The following is a 27,227-nucleotide window of genomic DNA, read 5'->3' as shown; positions in this document are numbered from 1 at the left end:
TAAGGTTATCCACTTTGGCAGAAAAAATAGAAAAGCAAATTATAATTTAAATGGAAAACAAATTGCAAAGTGCTGCAGTACAGAGGGACCTGGGGTCCTTGTGCATGAAACACAAAAAGTTAATATGCAGGTACAGCAAGTAATCAGGAAAGCAAATGGAATGTTGGCCTTTATTGCAAGGGGGATAGTGTATAAAAGCACAGAAATCTTGCTACAACTGTATAGGGTATTGGTGAGGCCACACCTAGAGTACTGCGTATAGTTTTGGCCTCCATATTTAAGGAAGGATATATTTGCATTGGAGGCTGTTCAGAGAAGGTTCACTAGGTTGATTCCGGAGATGAGGGGTTTGACTTATGAAGATAGGTTGAGTAGGTTGGGCCTATACTCATTGGAGTTCAGAAGAATGAGAGGTGATCTTATTGAAACATATAAGATAATTGTTTCTTCAATTTACAAAGGAATGAAAATTAACTGAGCGTATATAAGAAAGTGCCTAGGCAATAAGTTAAATGATCAGGGCTGATTTTTTATCCCACCCACCACCTTCCACAAGGCTCCAGACAAGAATGGCAAACCCAAAGTGTGCTGCGCTTGTGAAGGGAACAGAGTCTGAACCATTAGCATGACCTGGGAGCCCCACCTGCACAGACCTGAACCATTAGCATGGCCTGGGAGCCCTTCCTGCACAGGCCTGAACCATTAGCATGGCCAGGGAACCCCTCCTGCATAGGCCTGAACCATTAGCAAGACCTGGGAGCCCCTCCTGCATAGGCCTGAACCATTAGCATGGCCTGGGAGCCCCTCCTGCATAGGCCTGAACCATTAGCAAGACCTGGGAGCCCCTCCTGCATAGGCCTGAACCACTAGCATGGCCTGGGAGCCCCCTTGCACAGACCTGTACCATTCGCATAGCCTGGGAGCCCTCCTGCACAGACCTGTACCATTCGCATAGCCTGGGAGCCCTCCTGCACAGACCTCTACCATTAGCATAGCGTGGGAGCCCTCCTGCACAGACCTGTACCATTAGCATAGCCTGGGAGCCCCCCTGCACAGACCTGTACCATTAGCATTGCCTGGGAGCCCCTCCTGCACAGGCCTGCCCCCAGAAGGGCCTTGTGCTGGGAATATGGTGCGGAAAAAGGAGTGGAGCTGCAGGCCTGACCACCAACCACAAGGCCTTCTGCCTGTCGCTGCTGCTGCTAAAGTGCTGCAGCCAGGATGCCCCAAGACCTATAGATGCTATTGACAAGGGAAAAGAGAAATCTTACCGGCATCTGGTCAAGTTGCATCAAAGGCCTCTCAGACTCTCCAGTCTGAGGGGGTTCTTTTTTATTTTAGTTATTTGTTCATGGGATGTGGGCGTCACTGGCAATGCCAGCATTTATTGCCCATCCCTTATTGCCCTTGAGCCGGTGGTGGTGAGCCGCCTTCTTGAAGCTAAGTGGCTTGCTTGGCCATTTCAGAGGGCAGTTAAGAGTCAACTACATTGCTGTGGGTCTGGAGTCACATATAGGACAGACCAGGTAAGCACGACAGATTTCCCTCCCTAAAAGGACATTAGTGAACCAGGTGGGGTTTTACGACAATAAGGTAATTTCATGGTCACCATTACTGACACTAGCTTTTTATTCCAGATTTATTTAATTAACTGAATTTAAATTCCCCAGCTGCCGTGGTGCGATTTGAACTCAGGTCTCAGGATCATTAGTCCAGGCCTCTGGATTACTAGTCCCATAACATAACTACTATGCTTCTGTTTCCACGGATGCTACCATTCCTGGAGAAAGCCTCACTGCCGAACGTAATGTGGGGCAAGGGAAGTGGAAAGTGATGTGGGGCAGCAGGGAATGCCCCACACCTCCTTTCAATATTAATGTTGGCCCTGCGCCAATTGCAGATACAGACCCAGTTCAAGGTTCCCCAAGAAATCCTGGGGCAGAATAGTGGGGGAAGAGACCTTGTGTAACAGGTCTCTACCACCTTTTCTCATTATTGTGTCTGGAAATGGAGTCATTGAAGGTTGGCATGCAGGTGCAGCAGGCGGTTAAGAAAGCAAATGGCATGTTGGCCTTCATAGCAAGGGGATTTGAGTACAGGGGCAGGGAGCTGTTGCTACAGTTGTACAGGGCATTGGTGAGACCACACCTGGAGTATTGTGTACAGTTTTGGTCTCCTAACCTGAGGAAGGACATTCTTGCTATTGAGGGAATGCAGCGAAGGTTCACCAGACTGATTCCCGGGATGGCGGGACTGACCTATCAAGAAAGACTGGATCAACTGGGCTTGTATTCACTGGAGTTCAGAAGAATGAGAGGGGACCTCATAGAAACATTTAAAATTCTGACGGGGTTAGACAGGTTAGATGCAGGAAGAATGTTCCCAATGTTGGGGAAGTCCAGAACCAGGGGTCACAGTCTAAGGATAAGGGGTAAGCCATTTAGGACCGAGATGCGGAGGAACTTCTTCACCCAGAGAGTGGTGAACCTGTGGAATTCTCTACCACAGAAAGTTGTTGAGGCCAATTCACTAAATATATTCAAAAAGGAGTTAGATGAGGTCCTTACTACTAGGGGGATCAAGGGGTATGGCGAGAAAGCAGGAATGGGGTACTGAAGTTGAATGTTCAGCCATGAACTCATTGAATGGCGGTGCAGGTTAGAAGGGCCGAATGGCCTACTCCTGCACCTATTTTCTATGTTTCTATGTTTCTATGTTTCTATGTTCCCAGGAGTAGCAAGGAGCAAAATTAGCGCAATGGAATTGCATTCGTTTGCTAGTGAGCTCTGTCTTTTAAAAATGACTTGAAATAATGGAGATAAATAAGGACCTAATATTTAAAGAATTATAACAAACATAAAACCATTCTGAAAATTAATTTTGCCAAAAATGTATTTGAAATACAAACAGAGAATGCTGGACACAGTAGGCCTTGCAGCATCTGGAAAGAGCAAAGATGGGTTAATGTTTTGGGTGGACATCCTTTGTCAGAAACACTTACTCTGTATTTGAATACTTAATCAATTAATTAATAAACTGTGATGGGACAGATTGTCCCCTCAGTGTTAAGTCTCATTTATTGTGCTGTGCGGAGCTTGTTCATTCAACATGACAAAGGTCAATAATTAATTTACAATTTAGAGAACACATTTAAAATGTTTAACTGTTCTCACGGACTTTCAAATTAAACACAAAAATATAGAAAGGGATATTGATGATAATAAAGTTTACTACCTTATTTGAAAATCAATTTCATTGTGTTAGTTAAAATAATATACAAAAACTTGACTGACCTCTGCAATGAGTACAACTATTATGCAATCTTTCTTTTCCTCGGGAGACAGCTCATAGATAAGGGAGTTCAGCGTGTCCAACAGGTAAGTTTGTGATTCTCTCTTTACTGTGGGTACACCCATCACCACCGAGACTAAAATAAGAAAAAAGAGAGGGGGAAAATAGTAAATCACAACTCGAACTCTGTTAGCTACAAATTAGGAAACTGCTACATTGGCACTTATGAGGTATTTTAAAACCATTTGAATTTTTAGACAAAGACAGCATGTACAGATTCATAACTGCATTTAATAGAAACAATTAAGCTCAACTTTTATTCACATTGAACCGTTAAAATTTTCAGTACTTGTGCCAAATTTTACATATTATTAGGAAGTAGCTGATATCCAGGGGTCAAAATTGACCATTTTTGCGTTGACCATTAGTACCTTAGAGGTGCCAATGGGGCGTGAAACACTTTTCGCCAAGGGGGGGACGCTGCTGACTCCCAGAAAATTGGCATCAACATCATCGCCGTGCGCGGCGACCTCTTAGCGCCGTGCGCCGTCCCCTTTCCGCCCTGTGGTGGATATTGCCCCCTTGCTTGTGAGGCGGGCGCGAAGTGGGCCGACATTCGCTCATGGGGCAGAAGTTAAAGGGACTGTCGCCAGCGCCCCGGGCCGCCATCTTGGCGGTTTTGCTGACTCTCCGGTCGGCTCCAATACTTTCACCCTAGCGTGGTCCGGGCCGCCATCATGCAGCCCGGCACTCCATTTTGGTGCCAGGCTGCAACCCCGGTACCATACTGCCCTGGTGGCCTAGTGGAGGCAATCAGAGGCCTTGCAGAGTGCACAGCTACCCTCCCCTTTAAGCAAAGGGGAGTGGCGTTGAAACGCGACCGTGGTACGGCGCTGTGGTACAGTCCTGTTAGCGCCGCTGGACCCGCCCCCCGGCGAGATTGCACTCCACTTCCTCTGAGGGCAGTGAGACCAATTCAGCGGCCAGGGCAGGACTTCCATGCTGGACGCAGGAAATACCGCCCCTAATCAGGGCACAGAGCAATTTCACCACCTCCCCCAATCTTTTCCTAAATGGACCCATGTTCCTTTTTTGCTGTTTTTTTTGTGTCTCTCAGGAGATTTCGTGGCTGTTGCGTTGGAGGAGGGATGATGGCAGATGTGGTGATGCTGTGTCGAAGCTAGTACCGCGACTGTATAGAACAGGCTCGATGGTCTCTTCCTGTCCTTCGTTTTGATATGTTCATGTAAAATTGGCGGCCATTAGACACCGCCGTGTGGCCGCTGCTTTCTGCCCCATGATCTGTTGCACATGTGTATGTGGTGTTCCATGTCAGAGCATGAGTTTCAGCAGGGCCTGGAGTGGATAGGGTACTGGCTACTAGTGATGGAAGATGTACTTGGGGTCAGGACTTGTGTGTGGGAAGGATGCGATATTGGAAGAATTGAAAGCTGACATGGGGATATTAATTTTTTCTTAATGACGGAATTATTTATGCTAATTATGCAGTAAAGTTTATTTTTAGGGATAAATAGTGGGGAAACTGCCAAGGCAGCTGTACCTTGGAGGAAAAATATTTCCACTGCAATGTGATTGTGCAGAAGTCTTTTTATAGGGCAAAGGCTTTGCATTATGAATGCCGAATAATGGAAGCAGAAAATAAGCAATCAGAAATGAGAGAAGCACAGAAACATAACCAACAAAGAAGAAAATGAATGGGCATGCTGTTCACTGCAGACAGCATTATTTTATTAGTTAGATAAATGGATAGATTGTTAAATAAATACATCTATAGATATTCAGGTTCCAGGCTAAAGAAGAATGCAGAAGCAATGCACGTTCAGTGTGATTTTTAGAATAAACATTGCTTTTAGCTGAATTGCAAGAAGTTTGTGATGAAATTTCCTTGAAAAAAAAAATTAGTGTAAACATAAATGTTGTCAGGTTCGTTTGATGGGAGAATGAATCAGAAAATCTGGCTCACAGGTCAGTGATTTGTATTTTCTGGTGATTAAAATGAATGACAGGAATATCGGCAGCATTGCGAATTGACCATGCTGATCTCCACATCTGATTGTCTGATCTGATCTTCCATTCAGCCAAACTCAATGGGTGGGCAGACCAGACAATTTGATACAGAGTATTATTGTCAATTTGCAGGGGATCAGTGGAGGCTTGCTAAACTTACCCTATATTTTAGGTTTTGTTGGTTTGCTACTTGGCTTGCTACTGTCATTGGGAGGTCGATTTAATGACAAATTTGAGTCCTTTGAGACGAGATTAGTTACGATTGAAGATCACGTAACAGGGTGGACCATGAGAAGGCTGTCATCATCCACCGCTTAGGTTTTGTAAGAGATTCTCTTACCATAAAAACATAGGGAAATTAAGGGTTGAAAAACACAGGCGTGGGGTGTGGGGGGTGTGGTGGGGGCGGGCGGGGGGAGGGGGAAGCGTGGTTGGGAAGAATCTTAGTGTATGTGCTGGGATGCACTAACCCAAGACTTCCCTGCCAAAATTCAATGGCCAGTGTAAGGTCTCTCTTGTTACATAGGAATGACATGGGCTTATGCTATCAGGAGTACATTAGAGTTCCCACCTACTGAGGAAGTCCCACATTGTGATGCTGCTGTTTAGATGAGGGTGGGGGGTGCTGAGTCTCGCCAAAATACCCCAGAAAAAAAGCTGATTTTCTGGCCCTCTTGACCTCCATCAGAGACTAATAGTAAAAGGAAAGTTAAATGTACTCTTCTTTAGCCCTACTTCAGCCAGTATACGTGCTTTCACTGAGCGTACAAACCACCAGGGATGCTGGAACTTCCAGTGTTGGGAGTGCCCATTTCTGCCCTCATCCCCTTCTACGCTGTTGACCTTATATGGGGTAGGTGCAAGTTCTTCCCCTTACAAGGTCCCACAAAACACCCAGTGTAAACCTGGGACTCGGTTCTTCACTGTGAGAGCTGAAAGTGAAAAATTACTCCAATATCTACTGGATACCTTACCTGCTAAGTTAGTTACCATCACAAATAATGCCAATACATTCATGAGGCATAACCTTTTGTCTAAACAGTTCAGAGGCCTTAAAGAACATTAATAGTATTTTTTCAAATGCTCTTGAGCATTTTCTTCACAATTAATGTTACTCTCACTGGCGTACAACCCCACTCCCAGTTCGTGGATAGCCTACTGTGAGTTTCATGTCTCACTCCTTTTTTCAATATTGGAAGAAATTTCACCATCCTCCAGTCCATGTGGCTGACTTCATATTAAGAGAGCTCCTAACAGTATTAATTCTCTCCACTTTTGTAGCAAAATTGCAACTGCATTCATTATACAATTCCATTACAAATAGCGAACAGACAGTGAGCTAGAAATTGGATTACGCGGTACCTGTTTTACAGGCATAAAATGTGCCTAAGGATGCAATACGGCAGGCGATGCACATGTGCCCATTCCGCACTGGGAGTGCTGCACCTGCCATATTGCATCAGGCTCCTCTGTTGACAGTCATGAAGCTTGCCAGAAGTATTGAAAAACCTGGTTTCTAGGCCGGAATCTTGGCCCAATACCTGTATTGCATTTTTCCTCTCACATTTTTTGGGAAGGAGTGCTGAAAAGGGATTTAAATGTAAACTGATGCAAATTAATGAGGAAGTGGGCCGAAGGATTAGAGGGCACATAAAGCAGGATTACATAGAACCTCACACATTCTCTCCTAATTGTGTGGAAAGAGCTAGTCAAAATATATATTTTTTTCTTGCTGATTGCAATCTAGTAAAAATTAAATTGAAATAAATTAAAACAATAAGGAAGAGAAGAATATATATTTTTTTATTCATTCCTGGGATGTGGGTGTCGCTGGCATAGCCAGCATTTATTGCCCATCCCTAATTGCCCTTGAGAAGGTGGTAGTGAGACGCCTTCTTGAACTGCTGCAGTCCGTGTGGTGAAGGTACTCCCACAGTGCTGTTAGGGAGGGAGTTCCAGGATTTTGACCCAGCGACGATGAAGGAACGGCGATATATTTCCAAGTCAGGATTGTGTGTGACTTGGAGGGGAACTTGGAGGTGGTGGTGTTCCTATGCACCTGCTACCCTTGTTCTTCTAGGTGGTATAGGTCATAGGTTTTGGAGGTGCTGCCGAAGAAGTCTTGGTGAGTTGCTGCAGTGCATCTTATAGATGGTACACACTGCAGCCACAATACGTCGGTGATGGAGGGAGTGAATGTTTAAGGTGGTGGATGGGCTGCCAATCAAGCGGGCTGCCTTATCCTGGATGGTGTAGAGCTTCTTGAGTGTTGTTGGAGCTGCATTCATCCAGGCAAGTGGAGAGTATTCCATCACACTCCTAACTTATGCCTTGTAGATGGTAGTTTGGTGGTGGAAAGGCTTTGGGGAATCAGGAGGTGAGACACTCACTGCAGAATACCCAGCTTCTGACCTGCTCTTGTTGCCACAGTATTTACAAGGCTAGTCCAGTTTTGTTTCTGGTCAATGGTGAGCCCCAGCATGTTGATGGTGGGGATTTGGTGATGGTAATGCCATTGAATGTCATGGGGCGGTGGTTAGACTCTCACTTGTTGGAGATAGTCATTGCCTGGCACTTGTAAGGCGCGAATGTTACTTGCCACTTCTCAGCCCAAGCCTGAATTTTGTCTAGGTCTTGCTGCATGCTGGCATGGACTCGATTTTCATTATCTGAGTAGTTGCGAATGGAACTGAACACTGTGCAGTCATCAGTGAACATCCCCACTTCTGACTTAATGATGGAGGGAAGGTCATTGATGAAGCAGCTGAAGATGGTTGTGCCTATGACACTGCCCTGAGGAACTCCTGCAGCGATGCCCTGGGTCTGTGATGATCGACCTCCAACCACCACAACCATCTTCCTTTGTGCTAGGTATGACTCCAGCCAGTGGAGAGTTTTCCCCCTGATTCCCATTGACTTCAGTTTTACTAGGGCTCCTTGGTGCCACACTCGGTCAAATCTGCCTTGAAGTCAAGGGCAATCACTCTCACCTCACCTCTAGAATTTGGCTCTTTTGTCCATGTTTGGACCAAGGCTGCAATGTGATCTGAAGTACTTTGCCTGACTGGGGAGAATTAGATCACTGCCTTCATTATTTGCTATATTACCCAAAACATGGCAACTTCCACATGATTTCATTATTTCAAGGATTAAAAAATATTAAGAGGAACAGGACTGAATGGCTCAGTGCCTTTGAGCACTTGGTTTCAATCAAGCCTAGACTGTTTGGGATCAATGGATCCTCTCCGCTGGCCACAAAGGTCTCACTGCATAAATTTAATTTAGGTAACCTCAACTCAATTTCCAGTGATTGTGAATCCACAATATAAAATTGCCACTAATTTGGCAATACATTAGCAATTTCATTCAGAGAGATCCTAAGAATTGGTGGTACGAGAAATAGAAATAGTTACATAGGTGCAATAACATGAAGTGAAGACTTTACGCTGGCGTTGAGAGAAACAGGCCCATTAGCATCTGTCTGGTCTTTTATTGCTTTAATAAACAGTGAATAGAGAATAAGTAGTAATAAACTTCCATAATTAAAAGAAAAGTTATTAAAGTTTATTGGTATTTACAAGGTTCAAATAGGTTCCATGAGTACAAGGTCCACTGTGTGGTTCAGGGACTCACAATCAACACGACAGAGCCAGAACAATCAATCACCACAGTGCTTAAGATCTGAAATTCTTCTGTGACTGGTAGGAAGGTCACAGATTTTATAAAAAGAGTCATTTGTAATCATCACTTATGCTCTCGGAATCATCAAGTCACTGCAGTATTCATGATGTTAGCTTGACAAAAGGAAATACTTGAGGGTATTTCAGCAACAAGGCCTTGTACATAAGTAGATCAGATAAGCTTATTGAATCACTGAGTTGCATTTTATCCCTTTTTCTCAGATTTTCATTCTGTCCCCCAATTATTTTTTTTCCCTTTTTTAAAGCCTTACTCATGTTACAGAGTTGTTCTCATTGGAAGTGGTTCCATTGGTGCTAACTTTATTCTCTGTGCACAGCAGAAAAGATGCAGCACTGAAACACCTGTGCATGCAGAAGATTTTTGATATGCAGTTGCTCCAGAATCATATTTGCACCATTTTTATGCTGGCCGGGGACTTGCACTTTTGTGGTAGCACCCTTGTCTCTGAATCAGAAGGTTGTGAGTTCAAGTTCCATTCCAGGGACATGAGCACATAATCCAGGCTGACACACCAGAGCAGTACTGAGGAAGTGCTGCACTGTTGGAGGTACCATCTTTTGGATGAGATGTTGAACCAAGGCCTCATCTGCCCTCTCATGTGGATGTAAAAGATCCCATGGCACTATTTCGATGAAGCGCAGGGGACATCTCCCCAGTGTCCGAGCCAATACTTATCCCTCAACCAACATTACTGAAAAAAACAGATTATCTGGTCATTATCACATTGCAGTTTGTGGGATCTTGCTGTGTGTAAATTGGTGTTTTGACATGGCTACACTTCAAAAGTACTTAATTGGCTGCAAAGCGTTCTGAGGTTGTGAAAGACGCTAGAATAAATACAAGTCTTTCTTTCCATATAGGCCAGACGTGGGAAGAGAACCTGAACAAGTGTTGTCAGTGCAGTCACTTTCCCATGGTATTCCTTTGACTCTAGAAATGCGCAGTGAAACTGTCTCTCGAGGAGTGTATCACTCCCTCTGATTCCACTCTGCCATTCATGCCTTGGTGTTTGAGGCAACTTGTGGCTAACTTCAAATCATTGAGTGCAGGGTACACTCATTGTATTGCAGCACCACCTCAAGGAGCACTTTTCAAATACAACCCAGTGCTGCGGAATTTGCACTTTTCATCGTGGCAGCAATTAACGGTTAATCTCCTGGACACAGCTGCGAGCATCCCAGGAGAAAAATCATAGGGGCATTAAAAAAAAGATTGTGTGGTTCTTTTTCAGTATCTTTGAACACTTTCGTTTATTACTTATATAAATATTGGAGATGGGAAAAATGGCAGTTTGATGAGGCTGGGCGGTCGGAGGCGGGAAGTCATGTGATGAAACCTCCAGGAATGTGTCCAACCAGAGTTGACAGCACGAGGAGGAATCCGCAGCACCAGAGCTACAAACAACCACAGGCACAATTGTTTGGAGGTCATAGATTGCAGCTTTGTGTTCTGGTGACTGCCCCTCCCACAATGGCTCAAGTGCTTATTCCGCTTACAACAAGAAAAGGAAGGGCCCCCTCCCTCTAGCAATAGCATTTCTATTGTCCTCTGTTGGCTCAGCAGATACATTTTTGGGCCTGCATTGCCAGCAGTACCTTATTTACTTTATGGCATTGTAGCTGAAATTGGTAGGGCTGCAAATTAAAGGAGGCATCATCATCTTCAGTCCATTATGGTGTCAGCTGTGGCTCAGCAGGTAGCACTCTCTCCTCTGAGTCAGAAGGTTGTGGGTTCAAGTCACACTCCAGAGACTGGAGCACAAAATCTAGGCTGACACTCCAATGTAGTACTGAGGGAGTGCTGCATTGTTGGAGGTGCCATCTTTTGAATGAGATTATAAACCGAGGCCCCATCTGTCCTCTCAGGTGGAGGTAAAAGATCCCATGGCACTATTCAAAGATGAACAGGGGAGTTCTCTTCGTGTCTGGTCCAATAAGTATCCCTCAACCAACATCATGACACATTAATCAGAGGGCCCCATTTGCTTTCTCAGGTGGATATAAAAGATCCAATGGCACCTTTAGAAGAAGAGCACGTGTGTTCTTCCCAGTGCCCTGGCTAATATTTATCCCTCAACGAACATCACTAAAATAGATTATTTAGTCATTATCACATTGTTGTTTGCGGTACCTTGCTGTGCAGAGGCTTTTCCCAATTGGCCATGTAGATGTGTAACACAGGCCTTTGGCTTACTTTTCCTGTCATATATCTTACATTATTATATATAACTGTATCCTAACATGCTATACATGACTGTAATAAGATATGATCTGTAACCACCAGCATACCTTACCACCAGGGGTGCACTTGCAAGAGACAGGTATATAAAGGCAGGTCTCAGGCAAGTGCAGCATTCCAGAGATGTGAAATAAAGGTGCAGGTCCAGAGTGACCTTGACTTCACTACATGCCTCGTGTGAATCTGTACTGAGGGGACAGGACTTTACAGTGGCGACGAGTTACGGGATTACAGAATCCACAGAATGGCGAACAACGGATCAGATGAAAAGTACAATGCGGGAGACAATTGGGAGGACTTTATAGAAAGGCTCCAGCAAAGCTTTGTAACCAAAGACTGGTTAGGCGAGGATAAGGCAGACAAGAGAAGAGCCCATCTCTTGACCAGCTGTGGCTCGAAAACATACGCTTTAATGAAGGATCTGTTGGCACCCGAGAAACCAGCAAGCAAGTCGTTTGAAGAATTGAGCACACTGGTAAGAGACCACCTGAAGCCAGCAAGCAGCCTACACATGGCCAGACACAGGTTCTACAACTACAGACGCTGTGTGGGCCAGAGCATACCCGACTTCGTGGCGGAACTTCGGAGGTTGGCTAGTTTATGTGAGTTCTCCGATGAACTGAGGAGAGAAATGCTGAGAGACTTTTTCATTGAAGGAATAGGCCACGCAGGCATATTCCGAAAGCTCATAGAGACCAAGAACCTGACCTTAGAGGCAGCAGCACTGGTTGCACAGATATTCTTGGTAGGGGAAGAAGAAACGATGTTGATTTACAATGCAGGTACGACAACTAACGAAATATTGGAACAAGAAGTTCACAGCACTAAACAAGCTGCTACCACCACACACAGACAAAACCGGGAGAACAGATTCTCGACAGCAGGCAGTGGTGCCAGAAGCCATCAAGGGCCACAGGAACGGCCGTTCACACCTCATCAACCCACAATGCGAGCAATCAACTACAAACTGAGAGAAGCTCAAGAGAGATCAGCCAGACGCAGCTCATTCTTTGGAAACTCTTTGAACAATGGAACAGGTATGTGCTGGAGGTGTGGAGGTGGGCACTCGTCAAGGGGATGTCGATTTCAGCAGGCTGTTTGCAGAAATTGTGAATATACAGGGCATTTGGCCCGCATGTGCAAAAGAACGGCAGCTCGGCTGGTATATGAATCGGATGGGTCGGAAAGCGGACCAGAAGATGGTGGGGACAGTACCCGGGACACCGGTGTACAGCGGGTCAACACGATCAATAGCCGCTGCTCCTACAACAGGTCGCCTCCTATAATGATGAGGGTCCTACTCAATGGGATATCTGTCCACATGGTGCTGAATACGGGAGCAAGTCAATCTCTCATGGGCGCTCAACAATTTGAACAACTGTGGCCGCATAAAAGAGACAGACCAAAACTCACAAGGGTCGACACCACACTAAGGATCTATACCAAAGAAATCGTACCAGTCCCCCGCAGCGCCATGCTCTCTGTCACACACAAAGGGACAGTGAACCGACTTCCCCTGTGGATTGTCCCTGGAGACCCCCCCAGCACTGCTGGGGAGAAGCTGGCTGGCAAAACTAAACTGGAAATGGGATGATGTCCATGCCATGTCATTAGAGGAATGGAACTCCTGCTCAACAGTTATAAAGCGATTTGAACATCTCTTTCAGCCAGGTGTGGGCACTTTCAAAGGGGCCAAAGTCAAAATCTACATCACACAGGATGCTAGACCGTTCCATCACAAGGCCAGAGCTGTACCCTATGTGATGAGGGAAAAGATTGAACACGAACTAGACAGGTTTCTGCGGGAAGGCATTATATCACCTGTGGAATTTAGCGACTGGGCAAGTCCCATCGTCCCAGTCATGAAGCCTGATGGATCCGTACAAATCTGTGGGGACTACAAATCTACCATAAACAGAGTCTCCCTACAGGACCAGTACTCGCTGCCCAGAGCGGAGGACTTATTTGCCACATTGGCTGGGGGTAAACTTTTCTCAAAACTAGACCTCACATCTGCATATATGACGCAAGAATTGACCGAGGAATCCAAGCTACTCACCACCATCAACACACATCGAGGCCTTTTCATGTACAATCGATGCCCATTCGGCATCAGGTCGGCAGCTGCCATATTCCAGCGCAACATGGAGAGTCTGCTCAAGTCCATCCCGGGGACGGTTGTATTTCAAGACGACATACTTATCACGGGCAGGGACACCGACTCCCATCTCCGTAATTTGGAGGAAGTACTAAAGCGGTTGGATCGGGTAGGCCTACGAGTCAAGAAATCCAAGTGCCTGTTTCTCGCACCCGAGGTTGAATTTTTGGGCAGAAGGATTGCCGCTGATGGAATCCGCCCAACAGAGTCCAAAAACAGAAGCAATTCGCCTGGCACCCAGGCCCCGGAATGTCTCAAAACTGCGCGACTTTCTCGGGCTACTCAATTACTTTGGGAACTTTATGCAGAACTTAAGCACGCTGCTGGAGCCTCTCCACGTGCTACTCAGGAAGGGGTGCGATTGGTTTTGGATGAACGGCCAGGAACGCGCCTTCAATAAGGCACGCAACCATCTGTGTTCCAACAGTGTTTTGACTTTCTTTGACCCAAATAAAAAGCTAGTTCTCAAATGTGATGCGTCAGCATATGGGGTCGGGTGCGTTTTGCAACATGTCAATAGTACAGGCAAATTACAACCCATAGCTTATGCCTCCAGGTCACTTTCGCGGGTGGAGCGCGCGTACGGAATGGTAGAGAAGGAGGTGCTCGCGTGCGTGTACGGTGTCAAAAAGATGCACTAATACCTTCTCGGGGCCAATTTCGCGTTAGAAACCGACCACAAGCCCTTCACGTCCCTCCTATCTGAGAGCAAGGCAATAAACGGCAACGCCTCGGCGCGAATTCAACGATGGGCACTCATGCTGGCGTCCTACGACTATACCATAAGGCACAGACCAGGACCAGGCACAGACAACTGTGCCGATGCGCTCTGCAGGCTACCCCTAGCGACCACGGAAGGGTCTGACGAACAGGATTGTGAGATAGTCATGGCAATCAATGGCTTTGAGTCCACAGGTTCGCCCATGACGGCTCGCCAAATCAGAGCCTGTACGGCCAGCGACCCCACGTTATCCTTAGTAAAAAGATGTGTCCTAACCGGTGACTGGGCAGAGGCTCGCGATGCCTGCCCCGAGGAATTAAAACCCTTTCACAGGCGCATGCATGAGCTATCACTACAAGCAGACTGCCTGATGTGGGGCAACCGAGTAGTCATGCCTCTGCGAGGCAGAGAGGCATTTGTCCGGGAGCTCCACCGCGAGCACCCGGGGATTGTTCTCATGAAGGCCATAGCCAGATCCCACGTCTGGTGGCCTGGTATTGACGCAGACCTGGAGCTCTGCGTCCGAAGGTGCACCATTTGTGCCCAACTCAGCAATGCCCCCAGGGAGGCTCCACTGAGTCCCTGGCCCTAGCCTACCAAACCGTGGTCGCGGGTGCATGTAGACTATGCAGGCCCATTCATGGGCAAAATGTCCCTCATAGTTGTAGATGCATTTTCAAAGTGGATCGCATGCACCATTTTAAACTCGAGCACAACCTCCACCACTGTGGAGAGCCTCGCAACCATGTTTGCAATGCACGGAATCCCTGACATATTGGTCAGTGACAATGGTCCGTGCTTCACCAGTGCAGAATTCCAAGACTTTATAATTGACCACGGCATAAATCACGTCAAGACGGCACCGTTCAAGCCGGCCTCCAACGGCCAGGCAGAGAGAGCAGTGCAAATCATTAAACAAAGCATGCTTAAAATCCAAGGTCCCACGCTGCAGGGTCGCCTGTCGTGACTGCTGCTGGCATATAGATCTCGTCCGCACTCATTGACTGGGATCCCCCCCGCGCAACTGTTGATGAAAAGGACTTTAAAAACAAGGCTCTCATTAATCCTCCCAGACATGCACGAAATCATTGAGGCAAAGCGCCGTAAGCTGACTGAGTACCATGACAGAAATTCGAGGGGGAGATGGAATGAGATAGGGGACAAAGTGTTTGTACTAAACTATGGCAGGGGTCCCAAATGGCTTACAGGGACAGTAACGGGCAAGGAAGGAAACAGGCTACTGGTAGTACAAATGGACAATGGCCAAACCTGCTGGAGGCATGTAGACCAAGTCAAAAGCAAATTTACCAACAACACTGCGGAACCAGAGGCAGACTACAATGTGGAACTCGCACCACACCTGGTGGACAGACAGAGGGAACAACCTGAGGAAAGGGCAATCCCAACAGACAGCCCAGGCGAGTCAACAACAATCACACCAATCGAAACAGACAGCCCAGGTGAGATACCGGCAATCACACCCAAAGAAAAACAGACACCAAGGCAAACAACTGAACCACAACTCAGACGCTCCACGCGAGAGCGTAGACCACTTGAGAGACTGAACTTATAAAGACAATAAGACCTTGGTGGAGGGTGATGTCATATAATCTTACATTATTATATATAACTGTATCCTAACATGCTATACATGACTGTAATAAGATATGACCTGTAACCACCAGCATACCTTACCACCAGGGGTGCACTTGCAAGAGACAGGTATATAAGGGCAGGTCTCAGGCAAGTGCAGCATTCCAGAGATGTGAAATAAAGATGCAGGTCCAGAGTGACCTTGACTTCACTACATGCCTCGTGTGAATCTGTACTGAGGAGACAGGACTTTACATTTCCCTCCTTAATCATGGTACTGAGGACAACTGTGGCACTTAATACTGTCCCCGTCTGTGATCAAAACTGAGACCTCTTCTATATTACAACACTGATTACACTTCAAAAACTACTTAATTGGCTGTAAAGTGCTTCGGGACGTCCTGAGGTTGTGAAAGGGGCTATATAAATGCAAGTCTTTCTTTATTGCAGTCTCCCACCCCGAAAGTCACTTTGTCGCTCCCACTCAATTTTTTGAATGAATTTTGCAGCAAAAGCCTTGGCGCTAACACTTACCGCATCGATCTCTAGCACCTGTAGATCATGACGTCAACAAGTGCATAGCACCCCGTTACCGCCCCGGATGTGATATTTGCTCCCACCCCCTGCTGCATCACCGGGCGCAAACAACGGCAGCTGAAGGAGGCATTGTTTCCTTGACTGGCCGCTTGGGGAGCGATAATTAAAGGCAGTGGTGGTCAGGTAGGCCAAATCTTATTCTTCTCACCAGTCTGGTGCCTGGTGAAAGTTTTGGAAACCTCATTGCTGCATGATGCCTAAGCCTGCCACACTCAGATTGATTGGGGTTGTAATGGGAGTCAAGCAGGTTCCGTGACCCCTCAGAACTATGTTGCAAACCATAAGGACATAAGAACATAAGAACATAAGAATTAGGAACAGGAGTAGGCCATCTAGCCCTTCGAGCCTGCTCCGCCACTCAACAAGATCATGGCTGATCTGGCCGTGGACTCAGCTCCACTTACCCGCTCGCTCTCCATAACCCTTAATTCCCTTGTTGGTTAAAAATCTATCTATCTGTGATTTGAATACATTCAATGAGCTAGCCTCAACTGCTTCCCTGGGCAGAGAATTCCACAGATTCACAACCCTCTGGGAGAAGAAATTCCTTCTCAACTCTGTTTTAAATTGGCTCCCCCGTATTTTGAGGCTGTGCCCCCTAGTTCTAGTCTCCCCGACCAGTGGAAACAACCTCTCTGCCTCTATCTTGTCTATCCCTTTCATTATTTTAAATGTTTCTATAAGATCACCCCTCATCCTTCGGAACTCCAACGAGTAAAGACCCAGTCTACTCAATCTATCATCATAAGGTAATCCCCTCATCTCCGGAATCAGCCTAGTAAATTGTCTCTGTACCCACTCCAAAGCTAGTATATCCTTCCTTAAGTAAGGTGACCAAAACTGCACGCAGTACTCCAGGTGCGGCCTCACCAATACCCTGAACAGTTGCAGCAACACCTCCCTGCTTTTGTACTCCGTCCCTCTCGCAATGAAGGCCAACATTCCATTCGCCTTCCTGATTACCTGCTGCACCTGCAAACTAACTTTTTGGGATTCATACACAAGAACCCCCAGGTCCCTCTGCACTGCAGCATGTTGTAATTTCTCCCCATTCAAATAATATTCCCTGTTTTGGATTAATGATAATAAATGATATTATGTATTAAACATTAATGATTTGGACGAGGGGATTAAATGTAGTATCTCCAAATTTGCGGATGACACTAAGTTGGGTGGCAGTGTGAGCTGCGAGGAGGATGCTATGAGGCTGCAGAGTGACTTGGATAGGTTAGGTGAGTGGGCAAATGCATGGAAGATGAAGTATAATGTGGATAAATGTGAGGTTATCCACTTTGGTGCAAAAAACAGAGAGACAGACTATTATCTGAATGGTGACAGATTAGGAAAAGGGGAGGTGCAACGAGACCTGGGTGTCATGGTACATCAGTCATTGAAGGTTGGCATGCAGGTACAGCAGGTAGTTAAGAAAGCAAATGGCATGTTGGCCTTCATAGCGAGGGGATTTGAGTACAGGGGCAGGAAGGTATTGCTACAGTTGTACAGGGCCTTGGTGAGGCTACACCTGGAGTATTGTGTACAGTTTTGGTCTCCTAACTTGAGGAAGGACATTCTTGCTATTGACGGAGTGCAGCGAAGGTTCACCAGACTGATTCCCGGGATGGCGGGACTGACATATCAAGAAAGACTGAATCAACTGGGCTTGTATTCACTGGAGTTCAGAAGAATGAGAGGGGATCTCATAGAAACGTTTAAAATTCTGACGGGTTTAGACAGGTTAGATGCAGGAAGAATGTTCCCAATGTTGGGGAAGTCCAGAACCAGGGGTCACAGTCTAAGGATAGGGGTAAGCCATTTCGGACTGAGATGAGGAGAAACCTCTTCACCCAGAGAGTGGTGAACCTGTGGAATTCTCTACCACAGAAAGTTGTTGAGGCCAATTCACTAAATATATTCAAAAAGGAGTTAGATATAGTCCTTACTACTAGGGGGATCAAGGGGTATGGCGAGAAAGCAGGAATGGGGTATTGAGGTTGCATGTTCAGCCATGAACTCATTGAATGGCGGTGCAGGCTCGAAGGGCCGAATGGTCTACTCCTGTACCTATTTACTATATTTCTATGTTTCTATGTTACTGTTTTTTTTTCCAAGGTGGATGACCTCACATTTTCCGACATTGTATTCCATCTGCCAAACCTTAGCCCATTCGCTTAACCTATCTAAATCTCTTTGCAGCCTCTCTGTGTCCTCTACAGAACCCGCTTTCCCACTAATGTGTGTCATCTGCAAATTTTGTTGCACTACACTCTGTCCCCTCTTCCAGGTCATCTATATATATTGTAAACAGTTGTGGTCCCAGCACCGATCCCTGTGGCACACCGATTTCCAACCCGAAAAGGACCCATTTATCCCGACTCTCTGCTTTCTGTTAGCCAGCCAATTCTCGATCCATGCTGATACATTTCCTCTGACTCCGCGTACCTTTATCTTCTGCAGTAACCTTTTGTGTGGCACCTTATCGAATGCCTTTTGGAAATCTAAATACACCACATCCATTGGTACACCTCTATCCACCATGCTCGTTATATCCTCAAAAAATTCCAGTAAATTAGTTAAACATGATTTCCCCTTCATGAATCCATGTTGCGTCTGCTTGATTGCACTATTCCTATCTAGATGTCCCGCTATTTCTTCCTTAATGATAGCTTCAAGCATTTTCCCCACTATAGATGTTAAACTAACCGGCCTATAGTTCCCTGCCTTTTGTCTGCCTCCTTTTTTAAACAGAGGCGTTACATTAGCTGCTTTCCAATCCGCTGGTACCTCCCCAGAGTTCAGAGAATTTTGGTAGATTATAACGAATGCATCTGCTATAACTTCCGCCATCTCTTTTAATACCCAGGGATGCATTTCATCACGACCAGGGGACTTGTCTACCTTGAGATCCATTAGCCTGTCCAGCACTACCCCCTTAGTGATAGTGATTGTCTCAAGGTCCTCCCTTCTCACATTTCTGTGACCAGCAATTTTTGGCATGGTTTTTGTGTCTTCCACTGTGAAGACCGAAGCAAAATACCTGTTTAAGGTCTCAGCCATTTCCACATTTCCCATTATTAAATCCCCCTTCTCATCTTCTAAGGGACCAACATTTACTTTAGTCACTCTTTTCCGTTTTATATATCGGTAAAACCATCATTGGCCCTTCCCTTTAAGTGAGGGAAGGTACCTCTGATGCCAGCAGCACTGCACTGAATATTCTTCAGAGCTCTGCCGCTAACGTCCCTCTCACACACTTTCGAGACCTAAGAGAAGTGGTTAGCGTTTGATTTCGCGCTCCACTTCACTCTTGGAGCACTAAAGCTGAAGTTCCCAGGATCAAAAATGGATTATCACCTGGTGATATCTTTCTCAAATTTCAAAAGTTATCACCTTAAACGGAGCGCAATGGAATTTCTAGCCCTGGGAATCTGAAATGAAAACAGTAAATGCTGGAAATACACAACTTGTCTGCCAGTAACTTTAAAAAGAAAAGACAGAATATGTTGTTTTGAGTGTGTACCCTTCATCACACTAAAAGACACTGAAGATTTTCTATATCATCTAACTTTTCAGTTAACTTTTCATTTAACATATTAAGGGGGAGAAATCGCCTTGCGCCCCAATTGGGGATGGAAACCTGCTCGTCCTGGCCGTTTAATTGGGCTTACCGCCTCTCAAAGGAACTGGAGCGTAATCCCGCACGCTCCACCTCCTGACAGGGCAGGACCAGTGACACTAACAGGATGAGATCTGGAGAGCTATGTAGTGCTGTCGTGCTTCAACGCCCCTCCCCTTTGCTTAAAGGGGAAGACCACTGCACACTCTGCAAGGCCTCTGATGGCCTCCGCTGGACCCGGGTGCTAATGGGCCTCTGAAAAAGGGGCAATTTCACCACCTAAATTCCTCACAGTAATTGGTATACCTGTTGGTGCTCTGTCTCTCTAGAGGGGTCATTTTGACAGTGTAAAGCGGGTGATACCGATTCAGCCACCTGTTATGCACCTCTTCCAATTTTCATTTCCATTGTGGAAATTTCATCCCAATTGGGAGAGGCGTATAATGGGCAGCTGATCCGATTTCATCCATTTCACACTATCACCCAAAGTCAAAATTGCCCTTGCTCTCTCTGTCTCTCATTCCCACTGTTTCTATTTTTTCAAATTTACTAAAATGCCTGTTTATTTAGTCTTCAGTCCGTGCAGAGAAAATGCAGATTATAGATACATTTAAGGGGCGGCTAGACAAGCATGTGAGGGACAAGGGACTGGAGAGTTGTGTTGACAGTTAGCTGAAGAAGAATGGGAGGAGGCTCGAGTGGAGCATAAATGCTGGCATGGATTGGTTGGGCCGAATGTCCTGTTTCTGTGTTCTATATTCTATGTAATTCTATGTAAAGATGACCTTTTAAGAATGTACCCTTCATCAGACTAAGACTAAAGGGGAAACATTCGGATCATTTGCGCCTCCCGCTAGCGCCCTTGTTTTTTGCCTGGGTGCGAAGCCACTGCCGAGCGATGGCGCTAACAGGTAGCGCCCTGCTCCTGCCGATAGCGCCCCATGCCGCTGTGCCGGTGATGCCACTGTCCTCACCATGCGCAGTGACCCATTTTTGACTCGGAGAGAAAATTCAGTAGCGCCCCGTGAGGCTGCCGCGGGCGATTCCAGCGATAGCTTCGCAAGGCGCGTACCAGGCTTTAGGCCGCTCACAGGGAAAATATTAAAGGGGAGGTGCAGCGCTGAAAATGTAAAAAATGTCCGACAATGTAAGAAATGTCACGGCATGTCAACTTCAGATCACAGGGCGCTGTTGCAGCCCGGCATTCCGCTCCCTCGGGCTCTAGTGATGGCCCCTTCGCACTCCTGCAAAATTGGCCCTCCCCTTTAATGGAAAGGAGGGCCCTGTGTTCCCACCAGCACTACCTACCTCTCTGCATAGCACTGGAAAATTCACATTGGTTCACGCCCCGAACCCGCCCCAAGTGGATTTTGCACTCCACCTCCTCTAGGGGGCGGTAAGCCCAATTTAGTTCAAGGGGCAGGACCACTTCGCCTGGCGCACGAAGTCCTGTCTCATAGCTGTTACTGCCCCCAACTGGGGCGGTACGCAATATCACACCGTAAGAAATAACAGGCATTTGGAAAAATAGAGAAAAATGGTGGGGAGGAAATAGAGAGAGCGAGAGAGAGAGCACATTAACAGATGCACCAATGACTGAGAGGAACTTCAGACATTAAATGACAGGTTAATTGCTAATTATAAAAGATCCTCAGTGCTTTCCAGTGTGATGAAACGTCATATTGTATCTTTTCTTTTCACAGATATTGACAGACCAATTGTGTTTTTCCAGCATTTAGTGTATTTACCATATTTATGTCAATATTTTGAAGCAATTTTGATCCATGGTGTGTATTACGATGTAGCTTTACAGTGTTTTGTGATCTAACAATTGCACAGTAGGGTGCCTATGTCTCCTTGACAGTTGGAGCTAATTCCATACCTTCATTTCACCACAGCAGCAAATTATTAACTATTTGGACAGAAAGTAATGGGGCTGTAGTCACTGGGTTTCTTTATGAAATGAGCATCAGGACGCTGCTGTTTTGCCATGGGTTCAAGAGTTTCAAGTCTGTGAATACAGACGGCATGCAGTTGGTTTCATTTCTGTTCACAGCACTTTCGTAATCTGCTGCAAGGTCAGAAATTCCTGTCACAGAGAGATGCAAGCTACAAGGGTAATAGCAACTTAAATGATGGGGATATTAATGATCAAAAATGGCAACAGATCCCATGGAAGAATTAAGAGCAGAGTCAAATCATCAGCGTAGTCTTCCTGAAAATCACTAATATGTCCTTACTATACAGTACAAATGCACACGAGGCCCATACTTGAGAGAAGGTCACACTGTGACCAGTAACCTTTATTAGCCAGCACTCAAGTGATGAAGGTGGGTGGAGCTTCCCCTTTTATACCTGAAAGTCCAGGTTAGGAGTGTCTCCCACAAGTTCACCACCTAGTGGTCAGTGTTCTCACGGTGTACAACTTAGGTCAGTTTATACATGGGTTACAATGACAGTTAAATACATGACATCACCTCCTCCCCAAAGTCTTATTGGGATCACAGGTTAAGTCTCTCTGGTGGTTTACGCTTCCTTGTAGAGCGCCTGAGTTGGGGCTCCGGTTTTTGGGCACTGGCCTGAATGTCTGCTGTTTGCAGTGCCTCAGGCCTGTCCGGACTGCCCACAGTGACTGGGCTCTCCTCCACCTGGTTCCAGTGTTCGGTCACCTGTGAAGGAGTGAACTCTTCATCGCGTTCTTCCTCTGCTTCTTCTATGGGGTTGCTGAACCTCCTTTTTGTTTGATCCACGTGTTTGCGGCAGATTTATCCATTGGTAAGTTTGACTACCAGAATCCTATTCCCCTCTTTGGCAATCACAGTGCCTGCGAGCCATTTAGGCCCTGCAGGGTAGTTGAGAACAAAGACAGTGTCATTGACATCAATACATCGCGCCCTCGCATTCCCGTCGTGGTAGTCACATTGTGACTGGCGCCTGCTCTCAACCATTTCTTTCATGGTGGGATGTATAAGAGATAACCTGGTTTTGAGCGTCCTTTTCATTAGCAGCTCTGCGGGTGGGACCCCTGTGAGTGAGTGTGGTCGGAATCTATTGGCCAACAGGAGGCGTGATAAGCAGCTTTGTAGCCCGAGCAGCCCCTGTTTAATTATCTGCACTGCTCGTTCCTCCTGGCTGTTTGAGGCCGGCTTGAACGGTGTCGTTCTGACATTGTTGATACCATTTTCTGCCATGAAGTCCTGGAATTCAATGCTTGTAAAACACAGGCCATTGTTGCTGACCAAGACATCCGATAGACCATGGGCAGCGAACATTGCCCGTAGACTTTCTACCGGAGCAGAGGATGTGCTAGAATTTAAAATGGCACACTCAATCCATTTGGAGTAGGTGTCTACTACAACCAAAAACATTTTTCCCATGAAAGGACCTGTGTAGTCCACATGGATGCGTGACCATGGCTTGGCAGACCAGGACCAGGGGCTAAGGGGGGCTTCCCTGGGTGCATTGCCCAGCTGGGCGCACGTGTTGCACCTGCGAACACAAAGTTCCAGGTCTGCATCTATCCCTGGCCACCAAACGTGTGATCTGGCAACTGCCTTCATCATAACAATGCCCGGGTGCTCATTGTGGAATTCTCTGATGAACACCTCTCTGTCCATCTGGGGCATGACTACTCGGTTTCCCCATAGTAGGCAATCGGCCTGAATCGAGAGTTCATCCTTGCACCTGTGAAATGGTTTGAATTCCTCAGGGCATGCCCTGTACGTGGCTGCCCAGTCCCCATTCAGGACACATTTCTTGACTAAGGACAGTAGCGTCTCTATTTATCCTGACTTTAATCTGACGGGTTGTCATGGGTGAGCCTTCGCTTTCGAAAGCTTCAACAGCCATGACCACCTCAGCAGCATGCTCGGTTGCCCCCTCATTGGTGGCTAGGGGGATCCTGCTGAGTGCATCGGCGCAGTTTTCAATGCCTGGTCTGTGCCGAATTGTATAGTCATAGGTGGCTAACGTGAGTGCCCACCTCTGTATGCGGGCCGATGCATTTGCATTTATGGCCTTGTTGTCGGCCAAAAGGGACGTCAGGGGTTTGTGATCTGTCTCCAGCTCAAATTTCCTGCCAAACAGGTACTGGTGCATTTTTTTTTAAACAGTATATACACATGCAAGCGCTTCCTTTTCTACCATCCCGTAGCCCCGTACTGCCTGGGACAGACTTCTGGGGGCATAAGCCACCGGCTGTAACTGACCCTTGGCATTAACATGCTGCAACGCACACCCGACACCATTGGACGATGTGTTGCACGTTAAAACAAGTTTCTTACATGGGTCATATAGCGTTAACAGATTGTTGGAGCATTACAAATTTCATGCTCTATCAAAAGCCCTTTCCTGGCTGTCCCCCCAGACTCATTCGCAACTTTTGCGTAGGAGCACGTGTAGTGGCTCTAACAGCGTGCTCAATTTGGGAAGAAAGTTACCAAAATGGTTCAGGAGCCCCAGGAACGAACGCAGCCCCGTCGTGTTACGGGGTCTGGGTGCTCTCTGGATCGCTTCTGTTTTGGATGCGGTAGGTCTGATCCCATCTGCTGCTACCCTCATCCCCAGGAATTCTACCTCTGGAGCTAGAAAGATGCACTTCGCCTTTTTCAGTTGCAGACCTACCCGGTCCAGTCTGCGTAGCACCTCCTCCAGGTTGTGGAGGTGTTCTTCAGTATCACGACCCGTGATGAGGATGTCGTCTTGAAAAACCACTGTCCTTGGAATCGACTTGAGGCTTTCCATATGGCGTTGAAAGATCGCGGCGGTGGAGCGAATCCCGAACAGACATCTGTTGTACTCAAACAACCCCTTGTGTGCCGTGATGGTGGTCAGCTTCTTCGACTCACTCGCCAGCTCCTGGGTCATGTAAGCTGAGGTTAGGTCCAATTTTGAAAAAAGTTTCCCACCGGATAGCGTCGCAAAGAGGTCCTCCGCTCTCGATAGCGGGTACTGGTCTTGGAGTGACACCCGATTGATGGTGGCCTTGTAATCACCACATATCCTGACCGACCCATCCGCCTTGAGCACCGGCACAATCGGGCTCGTCCAGTCACTGAATTCAACTGGCGAGATGATGCCTTCCTTCAGCAGGCGGTCCAATTCGCCTTCTATCTTTTCCCGCATCATATACGGCACCGCTCTGACCTTGTGGTGTACTGGCCTGGCGTCCGGGTTTATGTGAATCACTACCTTGGTCCCCATGAAAGTGCCAATGCCAGGCTGAAATAGTGAGTCAAATTTGTCCAGGACCTGTGAGCATGATATTCGTTCCACAGAAGAAATTGCATTGACATCGCCCCATTTCCAGTTCATGACAGCCAGCCAACTCCTCCCCAGCAGTGCGGGACCGTCCCCTGGGACAATCCAGAGTAGCAACCTGTTTTCTGAATCTTTGTGGGTCACGACTACCGTGGCGCTGCCTAGCACCGGAATGATCTCCTTTGTGTATGTCCGTAGCTGTGCGTCAATTGACAATAACTTTGGCCTTGGACGCCCACAACTTGTCAAACTGTTTGATACTCATCAGGGACTGGCTGGCCCCTGTGTCTAGCTCCATTGATACTGGGATGCCATTGAGGAGCACTTTCATCATTATCGGTGGCATCCTGGTGTATGAACTGTATATGTGCTCCACATGAACTTGCTGAACTTCAGCTTCCAGCGCGTTCCCCCAGTGTCCATTTGGCCTCGTAGGGCTTACATCGTCCCTGTCCTCCTCGTACATCAACCTGGTCGCAGGTTTCCTGCACATTCATGCCAAGTTACTGCTGACGTTGCAGTTTCTGCAGGTATATTGCTGATACCTGCAAGCTCAGGATGTGTGTTTGCCTCCACTCCTCCAACGTGAGCCGTTGTTTGAAACAAAAGGTCCATTACCAGTCGATCGTCTCTGACTGTCTGTGTAACTGTCCTTAAGCGCACCAGGTGTTGATGGCCCCATTACTGGCTGCATTGTCCCTTGCGATCACCTAGTGGTCAATGTTCTCACAGTGTACAACTTAGGTCAGGTTATACATGGGTTACAATGACAGTTAAATACATGACAATCACCTTTAAATCAAGTAAAATATTCCCTTTATTTTCGTTTTTACAGGCTTCTCCCACTCCAATGGAAAAGTCTTCTGTTTTAAGGTGCACTCTGAGCAGAATTAACAACTCTAGAGCCTAGAAATTGGGCCACGTAACGCCCACTTTTCATGTGCTACGCAGCATCCTAAGCATTGTTCCCTCTAGGCTGCGGGCCGGGCAGCTATTTGCCTGTCACCACACAGCCCCTTAAAGGGGTCAGCACAAAAAGAAATGATGGGGAACTTTGCTCCTAAGTCCCCAAAATGGTGTGCACACACAGTTCTGACTGGACATATTGGGCAAGGACAAACAAAAAGCATCCTTTACCCATGCCCGAAGCAGGTGTTAGGCCCTCTCCATATGAAAATAAGGGACCTAACGCCTGCTTGAGGACCCGTCTCCAAGCTTGGTGTGCCCTGAGACACTGGCCACACTCAGGGAAACCAACCTTACAATGTAAAAGGCAAGTTACTTACCTGAATGTGGAGCCAGGAAAAGCAGCAGTGCTTCTCCTGACTCTATATTAAAACCCCTCTCTCGATCCCAGCCGTTCCCAGACCCCATGGTTCTCAGATCACCAACCCTCGCCAGGCTCCCAGGCCCCAACCCCGATCACCTCTCCCCTCCGACCCTGACCTCCACGCTACCCAACTCCCGATCTCTCTCCCACCCCCTCACCCCGACCTCGAGGCCCCCCAATCCCCGCCGATCTCTCTCCCCCCCCCCCAGCCCCGACCCCCGATTTCCCCATCACCCCCCCCGCCCCCCGCTGCCACTCCTCCTCTTAGTCTATCATTTACCTGTGGGCTGCGGTGGCACAGAGTAAGCAAACTGCGGAGGGGGAGCACCCAAAAATGGACATTTCTAGGCCTAACAGTTTTACTGTGGGACTGACGAATTTGGCTGTGTTTTATTAAGTTGGTGACACATGGCCTGCAGTATTGGTTTTAAAGAGTGACTTTCCAACTTTGTGCTTCCAGCAGGAAATTTTGTCGCCCAGCAGTTTGCATTCTCTGAGCTGACTTTTCAATATGTGCTGTCATTGGGCAAGATTTCCTCAGGAAGCATGAAGTTGCTAATTACTCCTTCAGTCTCTGGAAATGTGACTGTTTAAATCTGTTGGCCCTTGTGTCATCTTTCTCGCAGGGTGTATGTGGAGTGGAGAGTTTCCTACTCTAGCTTCCATCCTCCCCACCTTGTGAAGTCATTCCTTTTTT

General features: G+C 46.9%; 1 protein-coding gene across 1 annotated transcript in view; it reads right to left on the bottom strand.

Annotated features, from left to right (window-relative positions):
• LOC139248393 (alpha-1,3-mannosyl-glycoprotein 4-beta-N-acetylglucosaminyltransferase B-like) overlaps window positions 1-27,227 on the bottom strand; it is a 414,869-nt gene that overhangs the window by 121,220 nt on the left and 266,422 nt on the right. The window contains exon 4 of the mRNA XM_070872141.1: window positions 3,294-3,427. Coding sequence (XP_070728242.1) covers window positions 3,294-3,427 — 134 coding nt within the window. The remainder of the gene's footprint in view (window positions 1-3,293; window positions 3,428-27,227) is intronic.

The sequence above is a fragment of the Pristiophorus japonicus genome, chromosome 2 (assembly GCF_044704955.1).
Source record: "Pristiophorus japonicus isolate sPriJap1 chromosome 2, sPriJap1.hap1, whole genome shotgun sequence".
Classification (NCBI taxonomy): Eukaryota; Metazoa; Chordata; class Chondrichthyes; family Pristiophoridae; genus Pristiophorus; species Pristiophorus japonicus.
Note: the sequence above shows the minus strand (reverse complement) of the source record. Positions and strands in the feature narration are given on the sequence as shown.